At 44.0% G+C, this 27,571-nt stretch overlaps 1 protein-coding gene across 1 annotated transcript in view; it reads left to right on the forward strand.

Moving 5' to 3' along the window:
• LOC129831003 (thrombospondin type-1 domain-containing protein 7A-like) overlaps positions 1–23,664 on the forward strand; it is a 214,181-nt gene extending 190,517 nt beyond the window's left edge. Inside the window, exons 23-28 of the mRNA XM_055893960.1 lie at positions 14–187; positions 1,982–2,077; positions 8,711–8,793; positions 14,205–14,418; positions 14,989–15,076; positions 18,287–23,664. Coding sequence (XP_055749935.1) covers positions 14–187; positions 1,982–2,077; positions 8,711–8,793; positions 14,205–14,418; positions 14,989–15,076; positions 18,287–18,377 — 746 coding nt within the window. The 3' untranslated portion in view covers positions 18,378–23,664. The remainder of the gene's footprint in view (positions 1–13; positions 188–1,981; positions 2,078–8,710; positions 8,794–14,204; positions 14,419–14,988; positions 15,077–18,286) is intronic.
• Positions 23,665–27,571: the final 3,907 nt, after the last annotated feature.

Consider the following 27,571-nt stretch of genomic DNA (forward strand, 5'->3'; position numbering starts at 1 on the left):
TGGTTCTGTACAGGTGACTGCTACCTGACTGACTGGACAGTGTGGAGCCCGTGTCAGCTGAGCTGTGTCAGTGGAGATGACCTGGGTTTCGGCTCGGTGCAGGTCAGATCCAGAGCCGTGCTGGCCCAGGAGCCAGAGAACCTACTGCAGTGTCCAGAACAGGAGTGGGAGGCCCGGCCCTGCACTGGTCAGTCTACGCACACATACACACATTCACACAGGAACACACATACAGTGGGGCAAAAAAGTATTTAGTCAGCCACCAATTGTGCAAGTTCTCCCACTTAAAAAGATGAGAGAGGCCTGTAATTGTCATCATAGGTACACTTCAACTATGACAGACAAAATGAGAAAAAAAATACAGAAAATCACATTGTAAGATTTTTTATGAATTTATTTGCAAATTATGGTGGAAAATAAGTATTTGGTCACCTACAAACAAGCAAGATTTCTGGCTTTCACAGACCTGTAACTTCTTCTTTAAGAGGCTCCTCTGTCCTCCACTCGTTACCTGTATTAATGGCACCTGTTTGAACTTATTATCAGTATAAAAGACACCTGTCCACAAGCTCAAACAGTCACACTCCAAACTCCACTATGGCCAAGACCAAAGAGCTGTCAAAGGACACCAGAAATAAAATTGTATACCTGCACCAGGCTGGGAAGACTGAATCTGCAATAGGTAAGCAGCTTGGTTTGAAGAAATCAACTGTGGGAGCAATTATTAGGAAATGGAAGACATACAAGACCACTGATAATCTCCCTCAATCTGGGGCTCCACGCAAGATCTCACCCCGTGGGGTCAAAATGATCACGAGAACGGTGAGCAAAAATCCCAGAACCACACGGGGGGACCTAGTGAATGACCTGCAGAGAGCTGGGACCAAAGTAACAAAGCCTACCATGAGTAACACACTACGCCGCCAGGGACTCAAATCCTGCAGTGCCAGACGTGTCCCCCTGCTTAAGCCAGTACATGTCCAGGCCCGTCTGAAGTTTGCTAGAGAGCATTTGGATGATCCAGAAGAAGATTGGGAGAATGTCATATGGTCAGATGAAACCAAAATAGAACATTTTGGTAAAAACTCAACTCGTCGTGTTTGGAGGACAAAGAATGCTGAGTTGCATCCAAAGAACACCATACCTACTGTGAAGCATGGGGGTGGAAACATCATGCTTTGGGGCTGTTTTTCTGCAAAGGGACCAGGACGACTGATCCGTGTAAAGGAAAGAATGAATGGGGCCATGTATCGTGAGATTTTGAGTGAAAACCTCCTTCCATCAGCAAGGGCATTGAAGATGAAACGTGGCTGGGTCTTTCAGCATGACAATGATCCCAAACACACCGCCCGGGCAACGAAGGAGTGGCTTCGTAAGAAGCATTTCAAGGTCCTGGAGTGGCCTAGCCAGTCTCCAGATCTCAACCCCATAGAAAATCTTTGGAGGGAGTTGAAAGTCCCAGCAACAGCCCCAAAACATCACTGCTCTAGAGGAGATCTGCATGGAGGAATGGACCAAAATACCAGCAACAGTGTGTGAAAACCTTGTGAAGACTTACAGAAAACGTTTGACCTCTGTCATTGCCAACAAAGGGTATATAACAAAGTATTGAGATAAACTTTTGTTATTGACCAAATACTTATTTTCCCCCATAATTTGCAAATAAATTCATAAAAAATCCTACAATGTGATTTCCTGATTTTTTTTTTTCTCATTTTGTCTGTCATAGTTGAAGTGTACCTATGATATAAATTACAGGCCTCTCTCATCTTTTTAAGTGGGAGAACTTGCACAATTGGTGGCTGACTAAATACTTTTTTGCCCCACTGTACACACATTCAAAAATACACACTTGCATTTGTTCCTTTACGATATTATATGAGCTATTTGTAGTCTGTACTGACCCATACCTCTCCTCCCACTACAGAGCGCCAGTGTTATGAGTAGTCTGTACTGACCCATATCTCTCCTCCCACTACAGAGGGCCAGTGTTATGAGTACAAGTGGATGACAGGAGCGTGGAGAAGCTCCTCTCGACTGGTCTGGTGTCAGAGATCTGATGGATTAAATGTCACAGGTATGTGTGTGTGTGTGTGTGCGTGCGTGCGTGCGTGTGTGTGTGGATTGTAAAAGAAGAAACATTTGGACAAGTGAGAACATTTCGCCGGTCCCCATAAGGAAAAAGGATATTTTAGCTTTAGGGGTTAGGTTTGGGGCTAGGGTTAGGGTTTTGGAGTTAAGGTTAGAGTTAGTGTTATGTTTAGAGTTAGGGCTTAGAGTTAGGGCTTAGGGTTAGTACTAGGTTCAGAGTTAGGGCTTAGGGTTAGTACTAGGTTTAGAGTTAGGGGTTAGGGCTAGGGTTAATGCTAGGTTTAGGGTTAGGGGTTAGGGCTATGGTTAATACTAGGTTTAGGGTTAGGGGTTAAAGACAATAGGTTTTTGAATGGAAATCAATTGTTTGGTTCCCACAAGGATAGTAAAACAAGCGTGTGAGTGTGAGTGTGCTGCTTATACCCCACCCTCCGACAGAATGCAAGCACCAACACTCCTTATTTTAATTAAACTAATCCCTTTATATATTTGCCTACTTCATATGCCGGTGAATAGAAGCTACTAAACCCTTCTCTAAGGACGAGTATTGAGTGGTATCCTACTGCAGCAAAATATTTGAGTCGCTGCCTCTCGATTTAGTAGCTACATTATAATAACTTTAACTGCCTGAATGTGTGCGACGTGAATAATGAATAGTACAATGCAGTTCTGCTGCAGTCAGCCGCCCAGCTCTCTCCATGTCAGGTGCGTCTGTGGCTGATGATGATGATGAGGTGGATACGGTCATTTAAAACACTGTTTCTGCCTGTCGGAGAGATTGCTTTCCGAGTACTTCCTGACTGCTTGTCACTGTGGAGCCGAGGCCGCGTGTGTGTATGTATGCATTCCTGTGTGTATGCAGGCGTGCCATCGAGTGTGCGTGTTTATGTGTTAGTGTGTGTGTGTAAGAGATTTAATCCTTGACGATGACGCATTTAAAATCTGCTGGCCGTCACACGTCAGCTTTAGGTCTGTGACTGCTACCTCTGCCTCGGTGGTGCTCGGAGCTCAGAGGTTCTAGGTGAAGAGTTACAGTGTATGTGTCACTTATCATAAAGGATGTGTGTCTTATTCAGCAATGAATCCTCTGAAGAATGAATAACCAGCAATGAATCCTCAGAGGAATGAATAACCAGCGATGAATCCTCTGAGGAATGAATAACCAGCGATGAATCATCTGAGGAATGAATAACCAGCTATGAATCCTATGAGGAATGAATAACCAGCGATGAATCCTCTGAGGAATGAATAACCAGCGATGAATCCTCTGAGGAATGAATAACCAGCAATGAATCCTCTGAGGAATGAATAACCAGCGATGAATCATCTGAGGAATGAATAACCAACGATGAGTCATCTGAGGAATGAATAACCAGCGATGAATCATCTGAAAAATGATAACCAGCGATGAATCTTTTGAGGAATGAATAACCAGCGATGAATCCTCTGAGGAATGAATGACCAGCGATGAATCATCTGAGGAATGAGTAACCAGTGATGTATCATCTGAGGAATGAATAACCAACGATGAATCCTCTGAGGAATAAATAACCAGCGATGAATCCTCTGAGGAATGAATAACCAGCGATGAATCCTCTGAGGAATGAATAACCAGCGATGAATCCTCTGAGGAATGAATAACCAGCGATGAATCCTCTGAGGAATGAATAACCAGCGATGAATCCTCTGAGGAATGAATAACCAACGATGAATCATCTGAGGAATGAACAACCAGCGATGAATCATCTGATGAATGGATAACCAGCGATGAATCATCTGAGGAATGGATAACCAGCGATGAATCATCTGAGGAATGGATAACCAGCGATGACTCCTCTGAGGAATGAATAACCAGCGATGAATCCTCTGAGGAATGAATAACCAGCGATGAATCATCTGAGGAATGAATAACCAGGGATGAATCATATGAAGAATGAATAACCAGCGATGAATCATCTGAGGAATGGATAACCAGCGATAAATCCTCTGAGGAATGGATAACCAGCGATGAATCTTCTGAGGAATGAATAACCAGCGATGAATCCTCTGAGGAATGAATAACCAGCGATGAATCCTCTGAGGAATGAATAACCAGCGATGAATCCTCTGAGGAATGAATAACCAGCGATGAATCCTCTGAGGAATGAATAACCAGCGATGAATCCTCTGAGGAATGACTAACCAGCGACGAATCATCTGAGGAATGACTAACCAGCGATGAATCCTCTGAGGAATGGATAACCAGCGATGAATCGTCTGAGGAATGAATAACCAGCGATGAATCATCTGAGGAATGAATAACCAGCGATGAATCGTCTGAGGAATGAATAACCAGCGATGGATCCTTTGAGGAATGAATAACCAGCGATGGATCCTTTGAGGAATGAATAACCAGCGATGAATCCTCTGAAGAATGAATAACCAGCGATGAATCATCTGAGGAATGAATAACCAGCGATGAATCATCTGAGGAATGGATAACCAGTGATGAATCATCTGAGGAATGAATAACCACTGACTTGTAGCACTGACTTTGCTGACAACTTGTTTATTGTTGAAAAATGTACGTACTACGACTGTGATAATTATGTGGTTGTCTCAACTAGCTACACTATATATACAAAAGTATGTGGACACCCCTTCAAATTAGTGAATTTGGCTATTTCAGCCAAATGACAAACCTGACAGGTGTATAAAATCGAGCACACAGCCATGCAATCTCCATAGACATTTGCAGTGGAATGGCCTTACTGAAGAGCTCAGTGACTTTCAACGTGGCACCGTCATAGGATGCCACCTTTCCAACAAGTCTGTTCGTCAAAATTTCTGTCCTGCTAGATCTGCCCCGGTCCACTGTAAGTGCTGTTATTGTGAAGTGAAAATGTCCAGGAGCAACAACGGCTCAGCTGCGAAGTGGTAGGGCACACAAGCTCACAGAATGGGAACGCCGAGTGCTGAAGCGTGTAGTGCATAAAAATCGTCTGCCTCTGGATATGGGTTTCTATGGCTGAGCAGCCGCACACAAGCCTTAAACCACCATGCGCAATGCCAAGAGTCGGCTGGAGTGGTGTAAAGCTTGCCACCATTAAACTCTGAAGCAGTGGAAACGCGTTTTCTGGGGTGGTGAATCACGCTTCACCAACTGGCAGTCCGACAGACGACACGGGGTTTGGCGAATGCCAGGAAAACTCTACCTGCGCGAATGCATAGTGCCAACTTTAAAGTGTGGTGGACGAAGAATAATGGTCTGTTTTTCTATGTTCGGGCTAGGCTCCTTATTTCCAGTGAAGGGAAATCTTAACGCTACAGCATATAATGACAACCTAGACGATTCTGTGCTTCCGTCTTTGTGGCAACAGTTTGGGGAAGGCCCTTTCCTGTTTCAGCATGACGCCGCCCTCGTGCAGAAAGCGAGGTCCATACAGAAATGGTTTGTCGAGATCGGTGTGGAAGAACTTGACTGGCCTGACCTCAATCCCACCTTTGGGATGAATTGGAACGCCAACTGCGAGCCAGGCCTAATCTCCCAACATTGTGCCCGACCTCACTAATGCTCTTGTGGCTGAATGGAAGCAAGTCCCCGCATCAATGTTAGTGGCAAGCCTTCCCAGAAGAGTGGAGGCTGTTATAGCAGCAAAGGGGGACACAATTCTATATTAATGCCCATGATTTTGAAATGAGACGTCCTACAAGCAGGTGTCCACGTACTTTTGGTCATGTAGTGTATCTTAATATGAATGCACTAACTGTATGTCGTTCTGGATGCGACTAAAATAAGAATAACATGTAAAAAAGTGGATGAAACATTTCTGTAAACTATGGCTAACATGATGTTTGGTGTGTAGGCATACAGCATAACATTACAAATCAAATCGAACTTTGTTTTTAACATGCATTTATCTAGACAGCTAAATATACCTTACATTTGTTAGGTAGGTGTGCATGAATCCTGATATAGCCTGAATTCACACTCATCGTATATTAATGATGCTGTAGATCCTATGCCAAGGCATTCCACAGCCATATGCTCCAGATGGCATGCATATTTCATGCATATTATGTCAAATATTTTTTTGGCATATACCCTGTATTTCCTTGATGTAAACGCTTATTTTCATGCCATGTGGCTTCCGCTTATGATTTGCATACGCTGTGTGTGTGTGTGTGTGTGTGTGTGTGTGTGTGTGTGTGTGTGTGTGTCCACGTGCAGTGTGTGTGCATCACCATCATGAATATTCAAAACATCTTCTGATAGATTAGCAGTTTTCTGCCGACAGTATCATTTTTCTGAATAACTTGATGCATCCCGTCCAGGATTACTCTCTGAGTGTCGCTACACGTATATTTCTTGTGAAGTGGGATGTTGAAGTGAAGAATTTAGCTAAGTGGTGGAAGTGGACAGTTGCTGACAGGTACATAATACTTGGCCTGGCACCTCTCATTCTCTAAAGCTCCGGTACATATTATAGAATACCTGGTAAAAGGTGCTGTTAAATCGAAGGAAGCACTGGAACCTTTTCAATCCTCCAATCACTGATGCACTGTGTAAGTCACTTATTACGATTACGCTCCAGACTTTACCCCTCCCAGGCTGCTGCGGTAACCCTGTTTCTTTCAGCCTAGTCCTGACTGCCACCTACAACATTGTCATAAAAAGCACACTTATCAGCAAGGAAAGGTTGTAGTACTGACTGAGCTGTGAATCTGTTCTAGTTCCCTCCACCACCACTATCATATCCCTCCTCTGCATAACCTTGGTCTAGTTGGTCTAGTTCCCTCCACCACCACTATCTTATCCCTCCTCTAGGTGTAGTTGGTCTAGTTCCCTCCACCACCACTATCTTATCCCTCCTCTAGGTGTAGTTGGTCTAGTTCCCTCCACCACCACTATCTTATCCCTCCTCTAGGTGTAGTTGGTCTAGTTCCCTCCACTAGACTACCATATCCCTCCTCTAGGTCTAGTTGGTCTAGTTCCCTCCACTACACTACCATATCCCTCCTCTAGGTGTAGTTGGTCTAGTTCCCTCCACCACCACTATCTTATCCCTCCTCTAGGTGTAGTTGGTCTAGTTCCCTCCACCACCACTATCATATCCCTCCTCTAGGTGTAGTTGGTCTAGTTCCCTCCACTACACTACCATATCCCTCCTCTAGGTGTAGTTGGTCTAGTTCCCTCCACTACACTACCATATCCCTCCTCTAGGTGTAGTTGGTCTAGTTCCCTCCACTACACTACCATATCCCTCCTCTAGGTGTAGTTGGTCTAGTTCCCTCCACTACACTGCCATATCCCTCCTCTAGGTGTAGTTGGTCTAGTTCCCTCCACTACACTATCATATCCCTCCTCTAGGTCTAGTTGGTCTAGTTCCCTCCACTACACTACCATATCCCTCCTATAGGTGTAGTTGGTCTAGTTCCCTCCACTACACTACCATATCCCTCCTCTAGGTCTAGTTGGTCTAGTTCCCTCCACTTCAAGACCATATCCCTCCTCTAGGTGTAGTTGGTCTAGTGCCAGTACAGTGTCCCCCTCTTTTCTTCTGTCCCCTTCTATTGTATATATTGATTTACCCCAGGTTAGTTCAAATTAAAGCTGAGTGTGAAAGCAGCAAGCCCCTGTCTTTCTGCCTGAAGGCAAAATCACTTAAAGGGATGAGTCCCAGGCTGCGTCCCAAATGTCACCATATTCCGTATATACTGTAGTCAACTTATTTTGCCCAAGATCCATAGAGCTCTCATCAAAAGTAGTGCAATATGTATGAAATGAGGTGGCATTTAGGACACAGTTTTGTTGTCCTTGGTATCTGAAGCATTAAAGCCCAGGTACTGTTTCAGAATGAATAGTGCAGTGAAAGAATCAACTCACTACAGTACACACAACTCATCTGAGACCCAGAGAGCTCCGTCTGCTTCCTGTTTATCTAAGTGTGTCTATCTATACGCTTGCTATCTGGGATGGTGCGTAATGTGTGGTGTGTATCTGCTGAACCATGAATAAATAGGAGTGTGTTTTCGTCAGGGGGTTTGGGGAGGAATTCTGAGCAGCTAGCTATCAGAGTCCTCTAATTACTGAATTATTGCAATATCAAAATATACTGCGAGGGGGGGGGGGTAATGAGAGAAATAAAGAGAGGGAGGAGAGGCATGTAGAATCTAAGAGAGCGAGAAAGAGAGAGAGAGTGCAAAACACAGAAGAGGTGTGTAGTGTCTGATTCAAGTTGTCTGCAGCACAACAGTCTGAAGTGCAGCAACAAAGACAGCAGTGAAAGCTAACAACCTGGGCCACGTGTCCGCTGCTGTGTGTGTCACAGGAGGTTGGTGGCACCTTAATTGGGGAGGACGGGCTCGTGGAAACGGCTGGAGCGGAATCAGTGGAATGGTATCAAATTCATCAAATGCATGGTTTCCATGTGTTTGATGCCATCCCATTCACTCCATTCCAGACATTATTATGAGCCTTCCTCCCCTCAGCAGCCTCCACTGGTGTGGGTGTGTGTGTGTGTGTGCTTGTCTGCTTGCCGTAGCGCAAGTAAATGTACAGAATGCACCCTCTCTTCCATCCCCTCGCTGCCCCAAACCCCTCCACATTGACACTTGCCCTCTGACCTCTACCCTACAGGTGGCTGCCCTATGACGGCCCAGCCCTTGGCAGACCGATCATGTGATCCAGCCTGCAACAAACCGCGCTCCTACTGCACAGAGGTGAGTCGAGAGAGAGAGAGAGAGGACAGGACCAGGACCAGGACCACAAATTCCACCTAGACACCGTTGCCCTAGAGCACACAAAAAACTATACATACCTCGGCCTAAACATCAGCACCACAGGTAGCTTCCACAGAGCTGTGAACGATCTGAGAGACAAGGCAAGAAGGGCATTCTATGCCATCAAAAGGAACATAAATTTCAACATACCAATTAGGATCTGGCTAAAAATACTTGAATCAGTCATAGAGCCCATTGCCCTTTATGGTTGTGAGGTCTGGGGTCCGCTCACCAACCAAGATTTCACAAAATGGGACAAACACCAAATTGAGACTCTGCATGCAGAATTCTGCAAAAATATCCTCCGTGTACAACGTAGAACACCAAATAATGCATGCAGAGCAGAACTAGGCCGATACCCACTAATTATCAAAATCCAGAAAAGAGCCGTTAAATTCTACAACCACCTAAAAGGAAGCGATTCCCAAACCTTCCATAACAAAGCCATCACCTACAGAGAGATGAACCTGGAGAAGAGTCCCCTAAGCAAGCTGGTCCTAGGGCTCTGTTCACAAACACAAACACACCCCACAGAGCCCCAGGACAGCAACACAATTAGACCCAACCAAATCATGAGAAAACAAAAAGATAATTACTTGACACATTGGAAAGAATTAACAAAAAAACAGAGCAAACTAGAATGCTATTTGGCCCTAAACAGAGAGTATACAGTGGCAGAATACCTAACCACTGTGACTGACCCAAACTTAAGGAAAGCTTTGACTATGTACAGACTCAGTGAGCATAGCCTTGCTATTGAGAAAGGCCGCCGTAGGCAGACATGGCTCTCAAGAGAAGACAGGCTATGTGCTCACTGCCCACAAAATGAGGTGGAAACTGAGCTGCACTTCCTAACCTCCTGCCCAATGTATGACCATATTAGAGAGACATATTTCCCTCAGATTACACAGATCCACAAAGAATTCGAAAACAAATCCAATTTTGATAAACTCCCATATCTACTGGGTGAAATTCCACAGTGTGCCATCACAGCAGCAAGATTTGTGACCTGTTGCCACCAGAAAAGGGCAACCAGTGAAGAACAAACACCATTGTAAATACAGCCCATATTTATGTTTGTTTATTTTAACTTGTGTGCTTTAACCATTTGTACGTTGTTGCAACACTGCATATATATAGTGTGACATTTGAAGTGTCTTTATTGTTTTGGAACTTCTGTGTGTGTAATGTTTACTGTTCATTTTTATTGTTTATTTGACTTTTGTATGTTGTCTACCTCACCTGCAGATGAATGCCCCTGTACTTACTGTATCGCTATAGGGATCGCTGCATCTGCCGTAGCAGGAGCCTACTACATACATTTTTTTTTTTGCAATTATACTTCCTCTTAACTAAACTCCCTCTCACATTATCAAGCGTCTTACAGGCAATCCCAATAACATAGAACATGTAACTTCAATGATTATTCATTAAAGGTATTTAATTCTTAGTCTTATGTGAGCAAGAAATATCCCATAATATACAGCCTGGTCTTTGAAGTGTAGTCTGTCCCTCCTCAGGCTGAGGGCTTCCAGCATTTGTGTTCACTACAAACAGAGTCAATGTCCTGGAAACACCGGGGGACCAGTTAAATGGGTACACAGGAGTGTGTGTGTTTGTGTGTGTGGGGGGGGGGGGGGGGTCACACACAAACGCCCATGTCAGAACACATTAGAACCAGGACTCAGGCCTCTAGTCAGTGCTAGCTGGGGGGGCTGTGAGAGAGCTACAACAACATGTCTAGCTGAATATGGTCCAACTGTGTCTGTTTGTGTAGTGTGTGTATTGTGACTCTGCTCTTTTATACTGAACAAAAATATAAATGCAACATGTAAAGTGTCGGTCCAATGTTTCATAAGTTGAAAAAGAAGATTCCAGAAAATTTCCATACACACAAAAGCTTATCTCTCTCAAATTTTGTGCACAAATTTGTTTACATTCTTGTTAGTGAGCATTTCTCCTTTGCCAGGATAATCCATCCACCTGACAGATGTGGCATATCAAGAAGCTGATTAAACATCATGATCATTACACACGCGCAACTTGTGCTGGGGGCAATAAAAGGCCACTAAAATGTGCAGTTTGGTCACACAACACAACGGGTGTCAAAAGTTTTTGAGCGAGTGTGCGATTGGCATGCTGACTGCAGGAATGTCCACCAGAGCTGTCGCCAGAGAATTGAATGTTAATTTCTCTACCATAAGCCTCCTCCAACATTTTTTTTGAGAATTTGGCAGTACGTCCAAACGACCACGTGTATCCAAGCCGGCCCAGGAACTCCATCTCCAGTTTCTACACCTGCTGGATAGTCTGAGACCAGCCACCCGGACAGCTGATGAAACTGTGGGTTTGCACAGACGAAGAATTTCTGCACAAACGCTCAAATACCGTCTCATGGAAGCTCATCTGCGTGCTTGTTGTCCTCAACAGGGTCTTGACCTGACTGCAGTTCGGTGTTGTAACCGTGACGGTGCGGTTATGGTATGGGCAGGCATAAGCTACGGACAATGAACACAATTGCATTTTATCGATGGAAATTTGAATGCACAGAGATACCGTGATGAGATCCTGAGGCAGGGGGTGTTGTGCCACTCATCTGCCGCCATCACCTCATGTTTCAGCATGATAATGCACTGCCCCATGTCTCAAGGATCTCTACACAATTCCTAGAAGCTGAAAATGTCCCAGTTCATCCATGGCCTGCATACTCACTAGCCATGTGACCCATTGAGCATGTTTGGGATGCTCTGGATCGACTTGTACGACAGCGTGTTTCAGTTCCTGCCAATATCCAGCAACTTCGCACAGCCATTGAAGAGGAGTGGGACAACATTATAGAGGCCACAATCAACAGCCTGATCAACTCTATGTGAACGAAATGTGTCGCTGCATGAGGCAAATGGTCACACCAGATACTGACTGGTTTTCTGATCCACACCCCTATCTTTTCTTTAAGGTATCTGTGACCAACAGATGCATATCTATATTCCCAGTCCTGTAAAAGCCATAGATTAGTGCCTAATTAATTCAATTGCTGATTTCCTGAACTGTAACTCAGTAAAATCTTTGAAATTGTTGCATGTTGCATTTGAGACGGAGTCTACAACCCACACAAGTGGCTCAGGTAGTGCAGTTCATCCAGGATGGCACATCAATGCGAGCTGTGGCAAAAAGGTTTGCTGTGTCTGTCAGCGTAGTGTCCAGAGCATGGAGGCGCTACCAGGAGACAGGCCAGTACATCAGGAGACGTGGAGGAGGTCGTAGGAGGGCAACAACCCAGCAGCAGGACCGCTACATCCGCCTTTGTGCAAGGAGGAGCACTACCAGAGCCCTGCAAAATGACCTCCAGCAGGCCACAAATGTGCATGTGTCAGCATATGGTCTCACAAGGGGTCTGAGGATCTCATCTCGGTACGTAATGGCAGTCAGGATACCTCTGGCGAGCACATGGAGGGCTGTGCGGCCCCACAAAGAAATGCCACCCCACACCATGACTGACCCACCGCCAAACCGGTCATGCTGGAGGATGTTGCAGGCAGAACGTTCTCCACGGCGTCTCCAGACTCTGTCACGTCTGTCACATGTGCTCATGTGCTCAGTGTGAACCTGCTTTCATCTGTGAAGAGCACAGGGCGCCAGTGGCGAATTTGCCAATCTTGGTGTTCTCTGGCAAATGCCAAACGTCTTGCACGGTGTTGGGCTGTAAGCACAACCCCCACCTGTGGACGTTGGGCCCTCATACCACCCTCATGGAGTCTGTTTCTGACCGTTTGAGCAGACACATGCACATTTGTGGCCTGCTGGAGGTCATTTTGCAGGGCTCTGGTAGTGCTCCTCCTTGCACAAAGGCGGAGGTAGCGGTCCTGCTGCTGGGTTGTTGCCCTCCTACGGCCTCCTCCACGTCTCCTGATGTACTGGCCTGTCTTCTGGTAGCGCCTCCATGCTCTGGACACTACGCTGACAGACACAGCAAACCTTTTTGCCACAGCTCGCATTGATGTGCCATCCTGGATGAACTGCACTACCTGAGCCACTTGTGTGGGTTGTAGACTCCGTCTCATGCTACCACTAGAGTGAAAGCACCGCCAGCATTCAAAAGTGACTAAAACATCAGCCAGGAAGCATAGGAACTGAGAAGTGGTCTGTGGTCACCACCTGCAGAACCATTCCTTCATTGGGGGTGTCTTGCTAATTGCCTATAATTTCCACCTTTTGTCTATTCCATTTGCACAACAGCATGTGAAATTTATTGTCAATCAGTGTTGCTTCCTAAGTGGACAGTTTGATTTCACAGAAGTGTGATTGACTTGGAGTTACATTGTGTTGTTTAAGTGTTCCCTTTATTTTTTTGAGCAGTGTATATGCATGCATGCATGTGTGTGTGTGTGTATACGAGAAGATGTGCATGTACGTCCTGTGTCGGTGTGTGTCTGTTTGTGTGTGTTGGTGTGTTTGTGTGTGTGTGCATGCACATGCAGGTCTTGGTGTGTGTGTAAGCTGTGTTTGCCAGCCACAGACTCGGCAGTGTGTTGTTTAGCCCCATGCTGCAGAACCAGGCTGCATAACAAACCAGTGATAAGGCTGCTGCATCCTCATCCTGCCCCTCTCTTTGTCTGCCACTTTGGTTATGCTAATCAGCCCTCCTGTTTCCTGCCCTGTTCTTTCATCCGTCGACCCTGTATGTGTGTGTGTGTGTTCAGCCGTACAGCCACTGATTGCATTGTGGGTATTTCTTCTCGGGGTGATTATCCTCCGGAGATTGCTGGGGAATAGGGGAACCCCCCGCCAAGCAGGCAGATGAATGAACAGAGAGAGGGAGATGAGAGAAACAGAGCACCAGAAACCTCTGGGTTGGGCAGATGAATGAACAGAGAGAGCGACGATAGAAAGAAGGAGAGAGAGAAGAATAAGAGAAAGAGAGAAAGAACATGGGTTAACCTTTGGGCTGGCTGGCTGTATACCCCAACCCAAACAGACCCAACCCTTTAAATCTCAAAGCATGAATTTCTGTCTGATCCCCCCCCTCTTTCAAAGCAGCAGTAGCATCACAAAGGGGCTTGAAACGTGCGATGGTTCATTTTAATACTGCCAAGATATGAGGCTGAGCTCAAGCTGAGGGATGATTCATTCAATTACACCTGAGAACATTTGATAAGAAATAACCTTACTTAAAATCCAACTTGATGCTTAACCAGGTCAGTAGCCTCTGACAGCTTTATTTGCTCTGCTAAAAGAGATGAAACTGACAAAAATTATGTTATATTGACCGTCTCTGACATGCCTGCAAAGCAACCCCTTGATGTGCGAGTTCATTTCCCTTATACATGTGTGTTCCTCCCCTCTTCTCCCAGGCGGGTGTGTGTGGTTGTGATGAGGGCTACACGGAGGTGATGACATCAGACGGCCTGCTGGACCAGTGTACGGTGATCCCTGTGTTAGAGATCCCCACGGCAGGGGACAACAGGGCTGATGTGAAGACCATCAGGGCGGTCAGCCCCACACAGCCCTCCAACAGCCTGCCTGGCCGAGCTGGACGCACCTGGTTCCTACAGCCCTTCGGACCAGGTACACTAACCAGACAGATTTACTCCAGCAATTTACGGGACAGTAGGAACCATCCAAGACTTTTCTTAGTTGTTATTATGTGATGTTGTCGAATCTTGTTAGAATATCGGCCTATATTTTGTAGAAAGTAAATGTGAATATATTCAGGAATTATAGCAGAATTTGCAGTAGAGCTACAAAAAGGTAACCATTCTGCATGGTGTCATTCCCCGGTAGCCACATTGTTTTTCTACAAATCCCTTAACAACGTCAAGAGGTATATGAACAGAAGTATCACACCGTCCATTTGCACACATATTTAGGATTAGGCCGAGAATTCCTCAGAATATCCATCAATTCTACTCACGTATGATGATGCGGTGGATCTTAATATTCACCGGAAAATTGAAGTACAATCCAGCTCTAATAATTTACACACAACAGATGATCAGGAAAACATGTGGTGTGCTGCTCTACTGCACAGGAATGGAGGTGCAGTGAAGCTGTTCACATTAGAGTCCAATGTGAGCTGTCACTGACGTTGGTCACTTGTCAGTGTGCTAAGTGTGTGTGGTGTATCCTTCTCTACAGATGGTAAACTGAAGACATGGGTCTACGGTGTGGCAGCTGGAGCTTTTGTTCTACTCATATTTATAGTCTCCATGACCTTCCTAGCCTGGTAAGTTAACCTGTTTGATAGTTTGTGTATATCAGTCATCTGAATGTCACGTGTATCCTGTATGTCATCATTTGTATGTATGTATGTATGTATGTATGTATGTATGTATGTATGTATGTATGTATGTATGTATGTATGTATGTATGTATGTGTGCATGTATGTATGTATGTATGTCATCACCTGTATGTACACTGAGTGTACAAAACATTAACCTCTACGAGATCTGTGACCCACCTCACGGGACGGTTGAGCTAACGTGTTCTAATGTGATTAGCATGAGATTGTAAGTAACAAGAACATTTCCCAGGACATAGACATATCTGATATAGGCAGAAAGCTTAAATTCTTGTTAATCTAACTGCACTGTCCAATTTACAGTAGCTATTACAGTGAAAGAATACCATGTTATTGTTTGAGGAGAGTACACAGTTATGAACTTGCCAAATAGGCACATTTGGGCAGACTTGATACAACATTTTGAACAGAAATTCAATTGTTCATTGGATCAGTCTAAAACTTTGCACATACACTGCTGCCATCTAGTGGCAAACACCAAAACTACGCCTAACATGGAATAGTACATTGTGACCTTTGTCTTGCATTTCAAAGATTATACAAAAAAAACATTCCTTAGTATTGTCTTTTACCAGATCTAATGTGTTACATTCTCCCACATTAATTTCACATTTCCACAAACTTCAGTGCTTCCTTTTAAATGGTATCAATAATATGCATATCCTTGCTTCAGGTCCTGAGAAACAGGCAGTTAGATTTGGGTATATCATTTTAGGTGAATATTTAAAAAAAATGGTTTGATCCTTCAGTGGTTTTAAGGACATCTGCTCTTTCCATGTCATAGACTGACCATGTGAATCCAGGTGAAAGCTACAGTATTACCCTCACTTGTTAAATCCACTTCAATCAGTGTAGATGAAGGGGAGGAGACAGGTTAAATAATGATTTTTAAGCCTTGAGACAATTTAGACATGGATTGTGTATGTGTGCCATGCAGAGGGTGTATGGGCAAGACAAAAGATTTAAGTGCCTTTGAAAGGGTTATGGTAGTAGGTGCCAAGCGCACTGGTTTGTGCCAAGAACGGCAGCGCTGCTGTGTTTTTCACACAGTTTCCCGTGTGTACCGACAATGCTCCCCCACCCAAAGGACATCCAGCCAACTTGATATAACTGTGGGAAGTATTGGAGTCAACATGGGCCAGCATCCCTCTGGAACGCTTCTGACACCTTGTAGAGTGCATTCTCGGACGAATTGAGGCTGTTCTGAGCGCAAAAGTGTGGAGTGCAACCCAATATTAGGAAGGTGTCCTTAATGTTTTGTGCACTCAGTGTATATTACTTCACGATCACATCAGCTTCATTTTTACCCATTCATTTTCATTTCAAATCATGTCATTATTTGTACTCTCCAATTTGCTTTTCTCTTTCCATCTATCTCCCCACCTCATCCGTTCATCCCTCTCCCCACCTTATCCGCCCCCCCCCCCCCCCCAATCCTCCGTGCACCAGCAGTCGGAGTATTACCCGTCACTGTAACTGGAACCCTGACCGGTGCACTGATACGGTGATCTGGAGAGGACAGAACGATCATACCATGGCTTATACGTGTCCTGACTGCCAGAATGAGGCACACGAACTAGAACAACAACATCAATATCAAGAACAACAACCGCATCAGAATCATTGTCAAGATCAACAACAAAAACATGAATATCAGCAATATCATCAACAAAATCAAAATCAACAACAACAACCGCCACCACAACAAAATCAACACTGTCAGCAACAACCATATAATCAACAACATCAATATCAACAAGAAGCACAACAGCATCAACAACAAAACCATCATAAACAACAAAATCACCACCAACAACCACAACAACAACCACAAGGCATTGAAACACTCATAACTTAGAGGTCCGGACATAATGGCGGCCCTCGCTGCAAGCTCCCCTACCCTCTGTCTTTCTGTCCTCCCCACATCTGCTGTCACATGTGCCTGTCCGACCAATCAAATGGAGCTATTGATGGTGAGCAGGAAGTCATCCCCTCAGGTCCCTCTGTTAGACCTCTGACCCCTCTGTGCTCCTGGAGTTTGTTTAGTCTTTAGAGCACCTCCATACGTAAACATACTTCTGTACAGATTCCATTTTAGGAAGTCCCTTGGTTATTTGTTGAAGGACTTCATAATATGGATGCAGTATATTTCTGATTTCAGAGACGCAGAACATTGATCTCATAGTTACTCTATAAAACGACCAGCTTTCACTTTTAATAGCATACTGTCCTCTTGTGGCCAGATAGAAGAATCACTCATCACTATTATTCAATGATCCTCTCACCATTCAAGCCTTTATTTGTTCCGTCCATTCTTCCTGATCCATTTATGATGGACACATTTCACAACATATCTTATTTACATTTGACATATATTCATCACTGTGTTGTTATTGTCTCTCATCCCTGTGTTTTGTATGTAAAGTTGTGATGTGTGATATATTAGAGCCTGCCCAGACATGCCATAGTGTTGTCATCATTATGTACCTATAGCTAACTGTCTACACTGTCTCTGTGTGCCATAGCCTAGTTTCCATTAAGGTGAGTGGGAACTGTTTGAGTGGGAACTGTTCTGGGCTGAAAAAAAGCTGCTTTCTGTACTGTGCTTGTCCTCCTCATCAGCTTCCTTTAGAGTTCAACCTCTCTCACATGTCTCAATATAAAAATCAATTACAGCAGCTGTTGACATTGTTCATGAAGTGCTGCGTTATCGACTGCACCATCACTTCAATGCTAGGACAAGAGGCACTGAAATGTGCTTCTGAAATGTTCCTTACTACTGCTGTAACCAACAGATGTGTTGTTTTTCCTTCAAGGACAGTGGCAGTGTCAGAACAGAGTCATTGGCAATTTCAATATTGCCTTTTGCATGATGGTAGAAGTGACCGTCCACTAAACGCATGGCCTTCAGCACAGTGATGCATGCAGCTCTTTACATGAGGCAAACAGTTTGAAAAGATAGCAGAGAGAGTTCTATGTATCAGGTGGGGGTAACTTAGCCATGATATGGATACGTCCTTCATTACTATGATGTCTAGAACTACATATTAGGGCTAGTGGAGTCTAGATGTCCTCTTCAGTAATTGAAATAAAAACCTGTAATAACAATGTTTTCTGCCATTTTTCTTTCCTAGTAAAAAGCCAAAGAAACCCCAGAGAAGACAGATGTATAACAACCGGCTCAAGCCCCTGACCCTGGCCTATGACGGAGACGCTGACATGTGAACCTCCTAATCTACCTGTGGGAGAATCATTTTACACTGACGTCATGGAGACTGTCGTCGTGGGAACAGACAGATGGGTTGTCATGGAGACCCACCTTTGACCGTTCTTCTCAGGCTACCAGTGGGCGTGGCTTATTAAGATATCTGGAACTCTGGGAAGATAACAAAAAAAAGAAGAAAAAGAAGTCAGACAGAAATCGAACCATGTTTGTTCATTAGTAGCCTAGAATTTTCCTCCCTCAATATTTTTGATTTATTTAATTTTTGTATAATTTGTTTCACAAGAGCCTTCACAAACTCTATTTCTTCTTAAGGAAGTCTGCCTTTGCTTATCTGCCATTTACTACTTTTTCTGTCAAATAAAAATGCCTTTTGAAACAAAGGTTGTTGGAGAGGGCCCTGAAAAAACACAATGATTTTTGCTGCAAAAGCATAAGTCCCTCCTTTGCTACAGGTGCTCTGTTAAAAATGAAATGAGAAACACTCAACGCTTTTTTTTACATTTTCCTGGAGAAAATCGCTGCCTCTCTATTTTTGTTCTGGACTGGATCCTTTTACCTAGAAAATAAAACAAGAAGAAAGTGTCCTAATCTTGCAGAAATGCTGTCAACCTTTGTAGGAAATCTCTTTCTGCTTCTCCTTTTCTCTTCTGTTTTCAGGCGCAATATTGCACTATATTAGTGCAGCATGATACTTATGTCTAGGAAGCTGCCTCTCTCAATACAAGATGATGTACAGTCTTGTGCTAGAAATGTAAAAAAGTAGACATTTTTTTCAAAAACAAAAACTCACCAACGTTTGTTAAGAATATTTTGCTTATTTTGCTTCTTGTATGTGATATGATGACGGGACGGACGATGCCATGTAAATATCCTTTATTTTGTGGGCACCACTTTTCCTTTGTAGTAGTATCTGTTTCCAGCTGCGCTTAACTGAGCCTGGCGCAATGGAGCCATTGGAATAGTCATAAAAATGCAAAACCGCCCATCTGCCACTCCAGGCTCAATTAAATGCTCAAAGTATTGGAAAGAAAAGAAATACTGAACCCAGCTCTGAACATGTCTCATTGTCTGACTGACTGACTGACTGACTGACTGACTGACTGACTGACTGACTGACTGACTGACTTTATGTTTGTCTCCTGTTGGTTTCTCTGCCTGACTGACTGACTTTATGTTTGTCTCCTGTTGGTTTCTCTGACTGACTGACTTTATGTTTGTCTCCTGTTGGTTTCTCTGCCTGACTGACTGACTTTATGTTTGTCTCCTGTTGGTTTCTCTGACTGACTGACTTTATGTTTGTCTCCTGTTGGTTTCTCTGCCTGACTGACTGACTTTATGTTTGTCTCCTGTTGGTTTCTCTGACTGACTGACTGACTTTATGTTTGTCTCCTGTTGGTTTCTCTGCATGACTGACTGACTTTATGTTTGTCTCCTGTTGGTTTCTCTGCCTGACTGACTGACTTTATGTTTGTCTCCTGTTGGTTTCTCTGCCTGACTGACTGACTATATGTTTGTCTCCTGTTGGTTTCTCTGCCTGACTGACTGACTTTATGTTTGTCTCCTGTTGGTTTCTCTGCCTGACTGACTGACTTTATGTTTGTCTCCTGTTGGTTTCTCTGACTGACTGACTTTATGTTTGTCTCCTGTTGGTTTCTCTGCCTGACTGACTGACTTTATGTTTGTCTCCTGTTGGTTTCTCTGCCTGACTGACTGACTTTATGTTTGTCTCCTGTTGGTTTCTCTGCCTGACTGACTGACTTTATGTTTGTCTCCTGTTGGTTTCTCTGCCTGACTGACTGACTATATGTTTGTCTCCTGTTGGTTTCTCTGCCTGACTGACTGACTTTATGTTTGTCTCCTGTTGGTTTCTCTGCCTGACTGACTGACTTTATGTTTGTCTCCTGTTGGTTTCTCTGACTGACTGACTTTATGTTTGTCTCCTGTTGGTTTCTCTGCCTGACTGACTGACTTTATGTTTGTCTCCTGTTGGTTTCTCTGCCTGACTGACTGACTTTATGTTTGTCTCCTGTTGGTTTCTCTGCCTGACTGACTGACTATATGTTTGTCTCCTGTTGGTTTCTCTGCCTGACTGACTGACTTTATGTTTGTCTCCTGTTGGTTTCTCTGCCTGACTGACTGACTTTATGTTTGTCTCCTGTTGGTTTCTCTGCCTGACTGACTATATGTTTGTCTCCTGTTGGTTTCTCTGCCTGACTGACTTTATGTTTGTCTCCTGTTGGTTTCTCTGCCTGACTGACTGACTTTATGTTTGTCTCCTGTTGGTTTCTCTGCCTGACTGACTATATGTTTGTCTCCTGTTGGTTTCTCTGCCTGACTGACTGACTTTATGTTTGTCTCCTGTTGGTTTCTCTGACTGACTGACTTTATGTTTGTCTCCTGTTGGTTTCTCTGCCTGACTGACTGACTTTATGTTTGTCTCCTGTTGGTTTCTCTGACTGACTGACTGACTTTATGTTTGTCTCCTGTTGGTTTCTCTGCCTGACTGACTGACTTTATGTTTGTCTCCTGTTGGTTTCTCTGCATGACTGACTGACTTTATGTTTGTCTCCTGTTGGTTTCTCTGACTGACTGACTTTATGTTTGTCTCCTGTTGGTTTCTCTGACTGACTGACTTTATGTTTGTCTCCTGTTGGTTTCTCTGCCTGACTGACTGACTTTATGTTTGTCTCCTGTTGGTTTCTCTGCCTGACTGACTTTATGTTTGTCTCCTGTTGGTTTCTCTGACTGACTGACTTTATGTTTGTCTCCTGTTGGTTTCTCTGACTGACTGACTTTATGTTTGTCTCCTGTTGGTTTCTCTGACTGACTGACTGACTTTATGTTTGTCTCCTGTTGGTTTCTCTGACTGACTGACTGACTTTATGTTTGTCTCCTGTTGGTTTCTCTGACTGACTGACTTTATGTTTGTCTCCTGTTGGTTTCTCTGCCTGACTGACTGACTTTATGTTTGTCTCCTGTTGGTTTCTCTGCCTGACTGACTTTATGTTTGTCTCCTGTTGGTTTCTCTGCCTGACTGACTATATGTTTGTCTCCTGTTGGTTTCTCTGACTGACTGACTTTATATTTGTCTCCTGTTGGTTTCTCTGACTGACTGACTTTATGTTTGTCTCCTGTTGGTTTCTCTGCCTGACTGACTATATGTTTGTCTCCTGTTGGTTTCTCTGACTGACTGACTTTATGTTTGTCTCCTGTTGGTTTCTCTGCCTGACTGACTATATGTTTGTCTCCTGTTGGTTTCTCTGACTGACTGACTTTATGTTTGTCTCCTGTTGGTTTCTCTGACTGACTGATTATATGTTTGTCTCCTGTTGGTTTCTCTGCCTGACTGACTGACTTTATGTTTGTCTCCTGTTGGTTTCTCTGCCTGACTGACTTTATGTTTGTCTCCTGTTGGTTTCTCTGACTGACTGACTTTATGTTTGTCTCCTGTTGGTTTCTCTGCCTGACTGACTGATTATATGTTTGTCTCCTGTTGGTTTCTCTGCCTGACTGACTGACTTTATGTTTGTCTCCTGTTGGTTTCTCTGCCTGACTGACTTTATGTTTGTCTCCTGTCGGTTTCTCTGCCTGACTGACTGACTTTATGTTTGTCTCCTGTTGGTTTCTCTGACTGACTGACTATATGTTTGTCTCCTGTTGGTTTCTCTGACTGACTGACTATATGTTTGTCTCCTGTTGGTTTCTCTGCCTGACTGACTGACTTTATGTTTGTCTCCTGTTGGTTTCTCTGACTGACTGACTATATGTTTGTCTCCTGTTGGTTTCTCTGACTGACTGACTATATGTTTGTCTCCTGTTGGTTTCTCTGCCTGACTGACTGACTTTATGTTTGTCTCCTGTTGGTTTCTCTGCCTGACTGACTTTATGTTTGTCTCCTGTTGGTTTCTCTGCCTGACTGACTGACTTTATGTTTGTCTCCTGTTGGTTTCTCTGACTGTTGAAGGCTTATTATGGTTAATCATTGTTTTTCCATTTAATTTATTGTCTTAATTCATCTCAAAGTGCACTGCAGGGAATCCGGATTCCGCATGGCAGAAAAATCACATTGCTCACACCATAAAGAAGCAGATTAAAGGAGCTGTTGGATGTTTATTGAGAGAAACACAGCAGCAATTCTATTTGATGATGCTATTGAAAGGGTGCATTTTCACAGTGCAAGAGCAATGTGATTCCTTTTTCCTACTGCGAGTTTGATTGAATATGGTCTTAGTTGTTAAGACAGACAGAAGGGTGTGACTGGGTTTGTTCACAACGTCTTCTTTACCTTCTGTTACATCAGAAGAGAGAGGGTTCTCTTTATATCTTGGTCTAATATCTACTGCTGTGTAACATCGCCAATCCTAACTAGAACAGCCTACTTGTATCCAAACTACTTAGGCGTATTGCTATATACATATCATACGTGATCTCTCAATGCTGTTCATATTCAGTGTGGCTGTTACATCGGTTGAGAGATGAGTGTGACTACAATGTCTACAATAATCACTCACACACACTTATGCTTTGTTCTTTCTCCCTGCCTTGGTGCTATTCTATGATGGGTTATGTATTGCAAAAGCTAGATAGAATGTAGCCTAGGTAGCCATAATAACACTCCAAGGAATTCCAAGGAACAAATGCACCAAGGTCCTAGATGTAGCTCAAGCTTCTCATGCTAATGATGCAATGACATATCCGAAGAGTCAGAGTCAGAGTCCTCTGTCTGAAAACAGGTTATATGCATAATATTGACTATGGCGGACTAGCAGTTGGTAGTGCAGACTGTTTATTCAATGGTATAGATGGACAAACCTCATGTAAAGTAAATTAATCTGTTACAACCGTTCTATTCCCCAGAAAACAAAGAGGGTATTGAATTGTGGTGGTAGAGACAGATGGACATACAGACAGACAGAAACATCATTGATCATTTTGAGGAGTCTGTTGCCAGCTGGTCAAAGGAATGTTCACTTTTTTAAATGAGTTGTAAATAAATGACTGCATAATGTTTTTATTTAATAATTATTTATGTATTATATATAAATATGTTAATTTCTTTTTTATTGCGCCGTGTTAAGTAAAAACCTCTCGAAGTGTGTGTGCGTGCGTGCGTGCGTGCGTGTGTGTGTGCATGTGTGTTTCTGCCTATGTGTGTGTAACGTTAATGATCTTTGCTAAAGCGATACTGATGATTACCTTGTTAAAACAAAGTTGCAGAGCTCTGTCCTTTTCCTACAGGTTGTTTATATGTATCTGACCAGTTGCTGATAATAAATAAGAAAAACAAAATAATTGTGTCATTAGCCTCTATGACAAGGCTCTCATCATGCAGTATGCACCCGTATTAAAAAGAGAATATGCTGTTATATCAGTCTATACCAATAGATGGGGCTAGAACACTATTTAAGATGTCATGCTGACCATTCCCTCATGCTAGGTCTTTGAAAATATATGTCTCCCCTCTTCCAGTGCAGAAGAAAATTTAGATATAGAAACACTACACTGAAGACGGCAGAATCTGTGAGAAACTCAGACCCAGGACACACGTCGGTCAGAAAGAGCTATCCACACACACACACACGTCAGAGGACAGAAGGGGCTTTAGTGAAGTCTGAGGAGCTGGAGCTATTCTACTGTACATTTAAAATCACACTCTCTCTGGCCTGGGCGATAGTGTGAAGATGTTGAAGATGTCCTAGAGCAAAACAACAGACACGTATGTGTTCGTGAGAGTCTCACCTTTCCATATCGGTGTGTAGACAAAACTGTTCAGACGCAACAGACGTTTTCGTGAGAATACCGATTTTCAGGACGTCTTGTGGTCTAACCAACACCGTTGTAGTTCAGTCACCTTCCAGGCCACCATTGGTGGATGAGGTGGATTGAGGCGCAGGCCATGCAACAAAACGAAACATATCTCTAGTTTAAACAGACAGATTTTGACAGGGATTACTTCATCATATTTGTTCCTAGGTGTAACATAAAGCTTCCATGAGAGAGCACCACTGCTACCGATTTTATGCCTTTTTGGGAATGGTTTTCAAGGCTAGTCATGACAGGATTGTGCTTTACATTTACAGGTCATTCCTAGGTAATGGTCTTGTAGATATTGTTACCATGTTGTTTCTATGTAAATTCCAGATCATTTCGTAAGTTGCCCAAATAGCAGCCTATTTCTTGTTTAGTGCACTATATTTGACCAGGCCCTGGTTTACAGTAAATTACATTCCTCCACCTAATCAGTTGATTGTCCTCTCCTCTGCTTGTTAAAGTCATGTTTCGGTCTTAATCAAGCTTAATCAACCAGAGTCATCACACTGTCACAACTGTAATCATTGATCAGGGAGACTAACCACAGTTCGTCTGTGTGGCCTTGGTACTACCAGCCATTCAGCTCCTCTCATGATCATGTCTCCGTGTGTGTGTGTGTGTGTGTGTGTGTGTGTGTGTGTGTGTGTGTGTGTGTGTGTGTGTGTGTGTGTGTGTGTGTGTGCATGCTCCTTAATCAACTTAATCAATTAACTTCTGTTGTGATACCACTTCTTATTTCGACCTCTGAGTTATGAAGATCCAGGAAAATTTGATGAAGAGAGAGAGAAAATTTGAAGCACTTGATCATTTTGGCATATATCTCGCTCTGTCTCTCTATCTATCTATCTCTCTCTCTATCTATCTATCTATCTATCTATCTATCTATCTATCTATCTATCTATCTATCTATCTATCTATCTATCATCTCGCTCTCTCGCTCTCTCGCTCTCTCGCTCTGTCTCACTCTCTCTCTCTCTGCTTCATAGAAGACAAATCAAAATCTAATTTTATTTGTCACATGCTCCGAAAACAACAGGTACCGTGAACCTTACCGTGAAATGCTTACTTACAAGTCCTTAACCAACAATGCAGTTGAAGAAATTGAGTTAAGACAATATTTACGAAATACACTTAATGTAAAAATATTAAATCAAAAGTAACACTATAAAATAACAATAGTAGACACTATATACAGGCAGTATATAGTGTCTACTATTGTTATTTTATAGCGTTACTTTTGATTTAATATTTTTCATTAAGTTTATTGTCCATGTGCGGGGGTACAGGTTAGAGGTAATTTGTACATGTAGGTAGGGGTAGAGTAACTATGCATAGATAATAAACAGTGAGTAGCAGCAGTGTAAAAACAAACAGGGGGGTGTCAATGCAAACAGTCCGGGTGGCCATTTGATTGATTGTTCAGCAGTCTTATGGCTTGGGGGTAGAAGCTGTTATGGAGCCTTTTGGACCTAGACTTGGCGCTGCAGTACCTCTTGGCGTGCGGTAGCAGAGAGAACAGTCTATGACTTGGTTGACTGGAGTCTTTGACAATTTTTTGGTCTTTCCTCTGACACCACCTAGCATATAGGTCCTGGATGGCAGGAAGCTTGGCCTCGGTGATGTACTGGGCAGTACGCACTATCCTCTGTAGCGCCTTGCGGTCGGTGATCCTTTTGTCCAGGTGGGAAAGGGCAGTGTGGAGTGCGATTGAGATTGCGTCATCTGTGGATCTTTTGGGGCGGTATGCGAATTGGAGTGGATCTAAGGTTTTTGTGATGATGGTGTTGATGTGAGTCATAACCAGCCTTTCAAATCACTTCATGGCTACTGACATGAGTGCTACGGGGCGTTAGTCATTTAGGCAGATTACCTTCTCTTTCTTGGGCACAGGGACTATGGTGGTCTGCTTGAAACATGTAGGTATTACAGACTCGGTCAGTGAGAGGTTGAAAATGTCAGTGAAGACACTTGCCAGTTGATTCCAGGAAAGTTCTTTATGTCTGCCGAGGCCTGGAGATGATTGCCTGGCATCACTTTAAATATCCAACAGACAAAACCATATACTAGATGAGTACTAGCTAAGTACTAGATAAGTACTAGCTGAATTGTCTGTGTCTGTTTTTCAAGACATCAGTGATGTAACCAGTAGAGGGCACTGCCAGATGCAGATCGTCCTGCTGACGATGTCTGGAAGATAAATAGCCTGGACTGACAAACTTTGGGGAGCAGAATTTAGCTCCTCGTATGTTTTTTGTCAGCTGAGAACCTTTTATTTCCCATTTCTGTGAACGCTTAAACTAGAAACATTTCCCTAATTGTCCCACTTCTCCCTTCATTTAGAGAATTTGGAGTGCATCTGCAAGACTTCATCCACAGAATGACAAGCATTCAAACATAGTTCTTCCTCTCTTCCATTTCTCCTCCTGTCTTTCTCCTCTGGCTCCAAGAGCCTGCAGGCTGCAGTCAGTCAGACGCACACACACACGCACACGCACACACACACACACACACACACACACACACACACACACACACACACACACACACACACACACACACACACACACACACACACACACACACACACACACACACATACACACACACACACACACACACAGTAACACACAGTGGGTCTAATTGTGATGAGGAGGAAGTACTCGATGGTGATGGCTGCCAGCTGCATCCTGTGACCGTCATTCTGATCCCGCATTTGTCTCTGTCATCTCCAAGATCCCGCCGTCCGTCCGCCCGCCGCCTGCACGTTCCCGCCCGCCTGCCCGCCTGACCGCACATCCACATAAAAGACATTGGCAGCCTCCGCCACAAGCTCCAGGAAGTCCGCGCTTTGTACCCACACATGGCAGATCAATGTGCCCACCCTCCCACCATAACAACCCACCAGGCACCCTCCCACTACCCACCACCCATCCATTCTGGTCAGGGGTAAAACTCATGTTAGACTTGTCTGTCCCTCTCTGGGTGTCTAGTCATAGCGGAGTGGAGTGGGCACTTCAGATGCCAGCTGACTGGCAGGATGGCATAGACATGGCAGCCACAGAACCCTGCCACCACCACATCATGGTTAGGCCTGAAGCTCAGGGGCCTGCTCCCCTCTCTTCTGCTCCCAACATCTGCCCTGACAATCGGGCAATGAGCCATGCCAGCTGGACATATTCATAATACCGGACGGATCAGGCTCGGTCTCCTATATGTGCTGCCAACGTCACTCAGCTCATTCCACAGCCCCCTTTTTTTCTCTCTCCCCTTCATTAGTCCTCTTTCCATCCTCTTCCCCTTCCTTTCTCCCCGCCCCTGTCCCCGCCCTCCATCCTGGGTAGGACTATTAGGGAAGTGACTAGTTTGTAATTCGTTGCCCGTT

Source organism: Salvelinus fontinalis, chromosome 32 (assembly GCF_029448725.1).
Source record: "Salvelinus fontinalis isolate EN_2023a chromosome 32, ASM2944872v1, whole genome shotgun sequence".
Classification (NCBI taxonomy): domain Eukaryota; kingdom Metazoa; phylum Chordata; class Actinopteri; order Salmoniformes; family Salmonidae; genus Salvelinus; species Salvelinus fontinalis.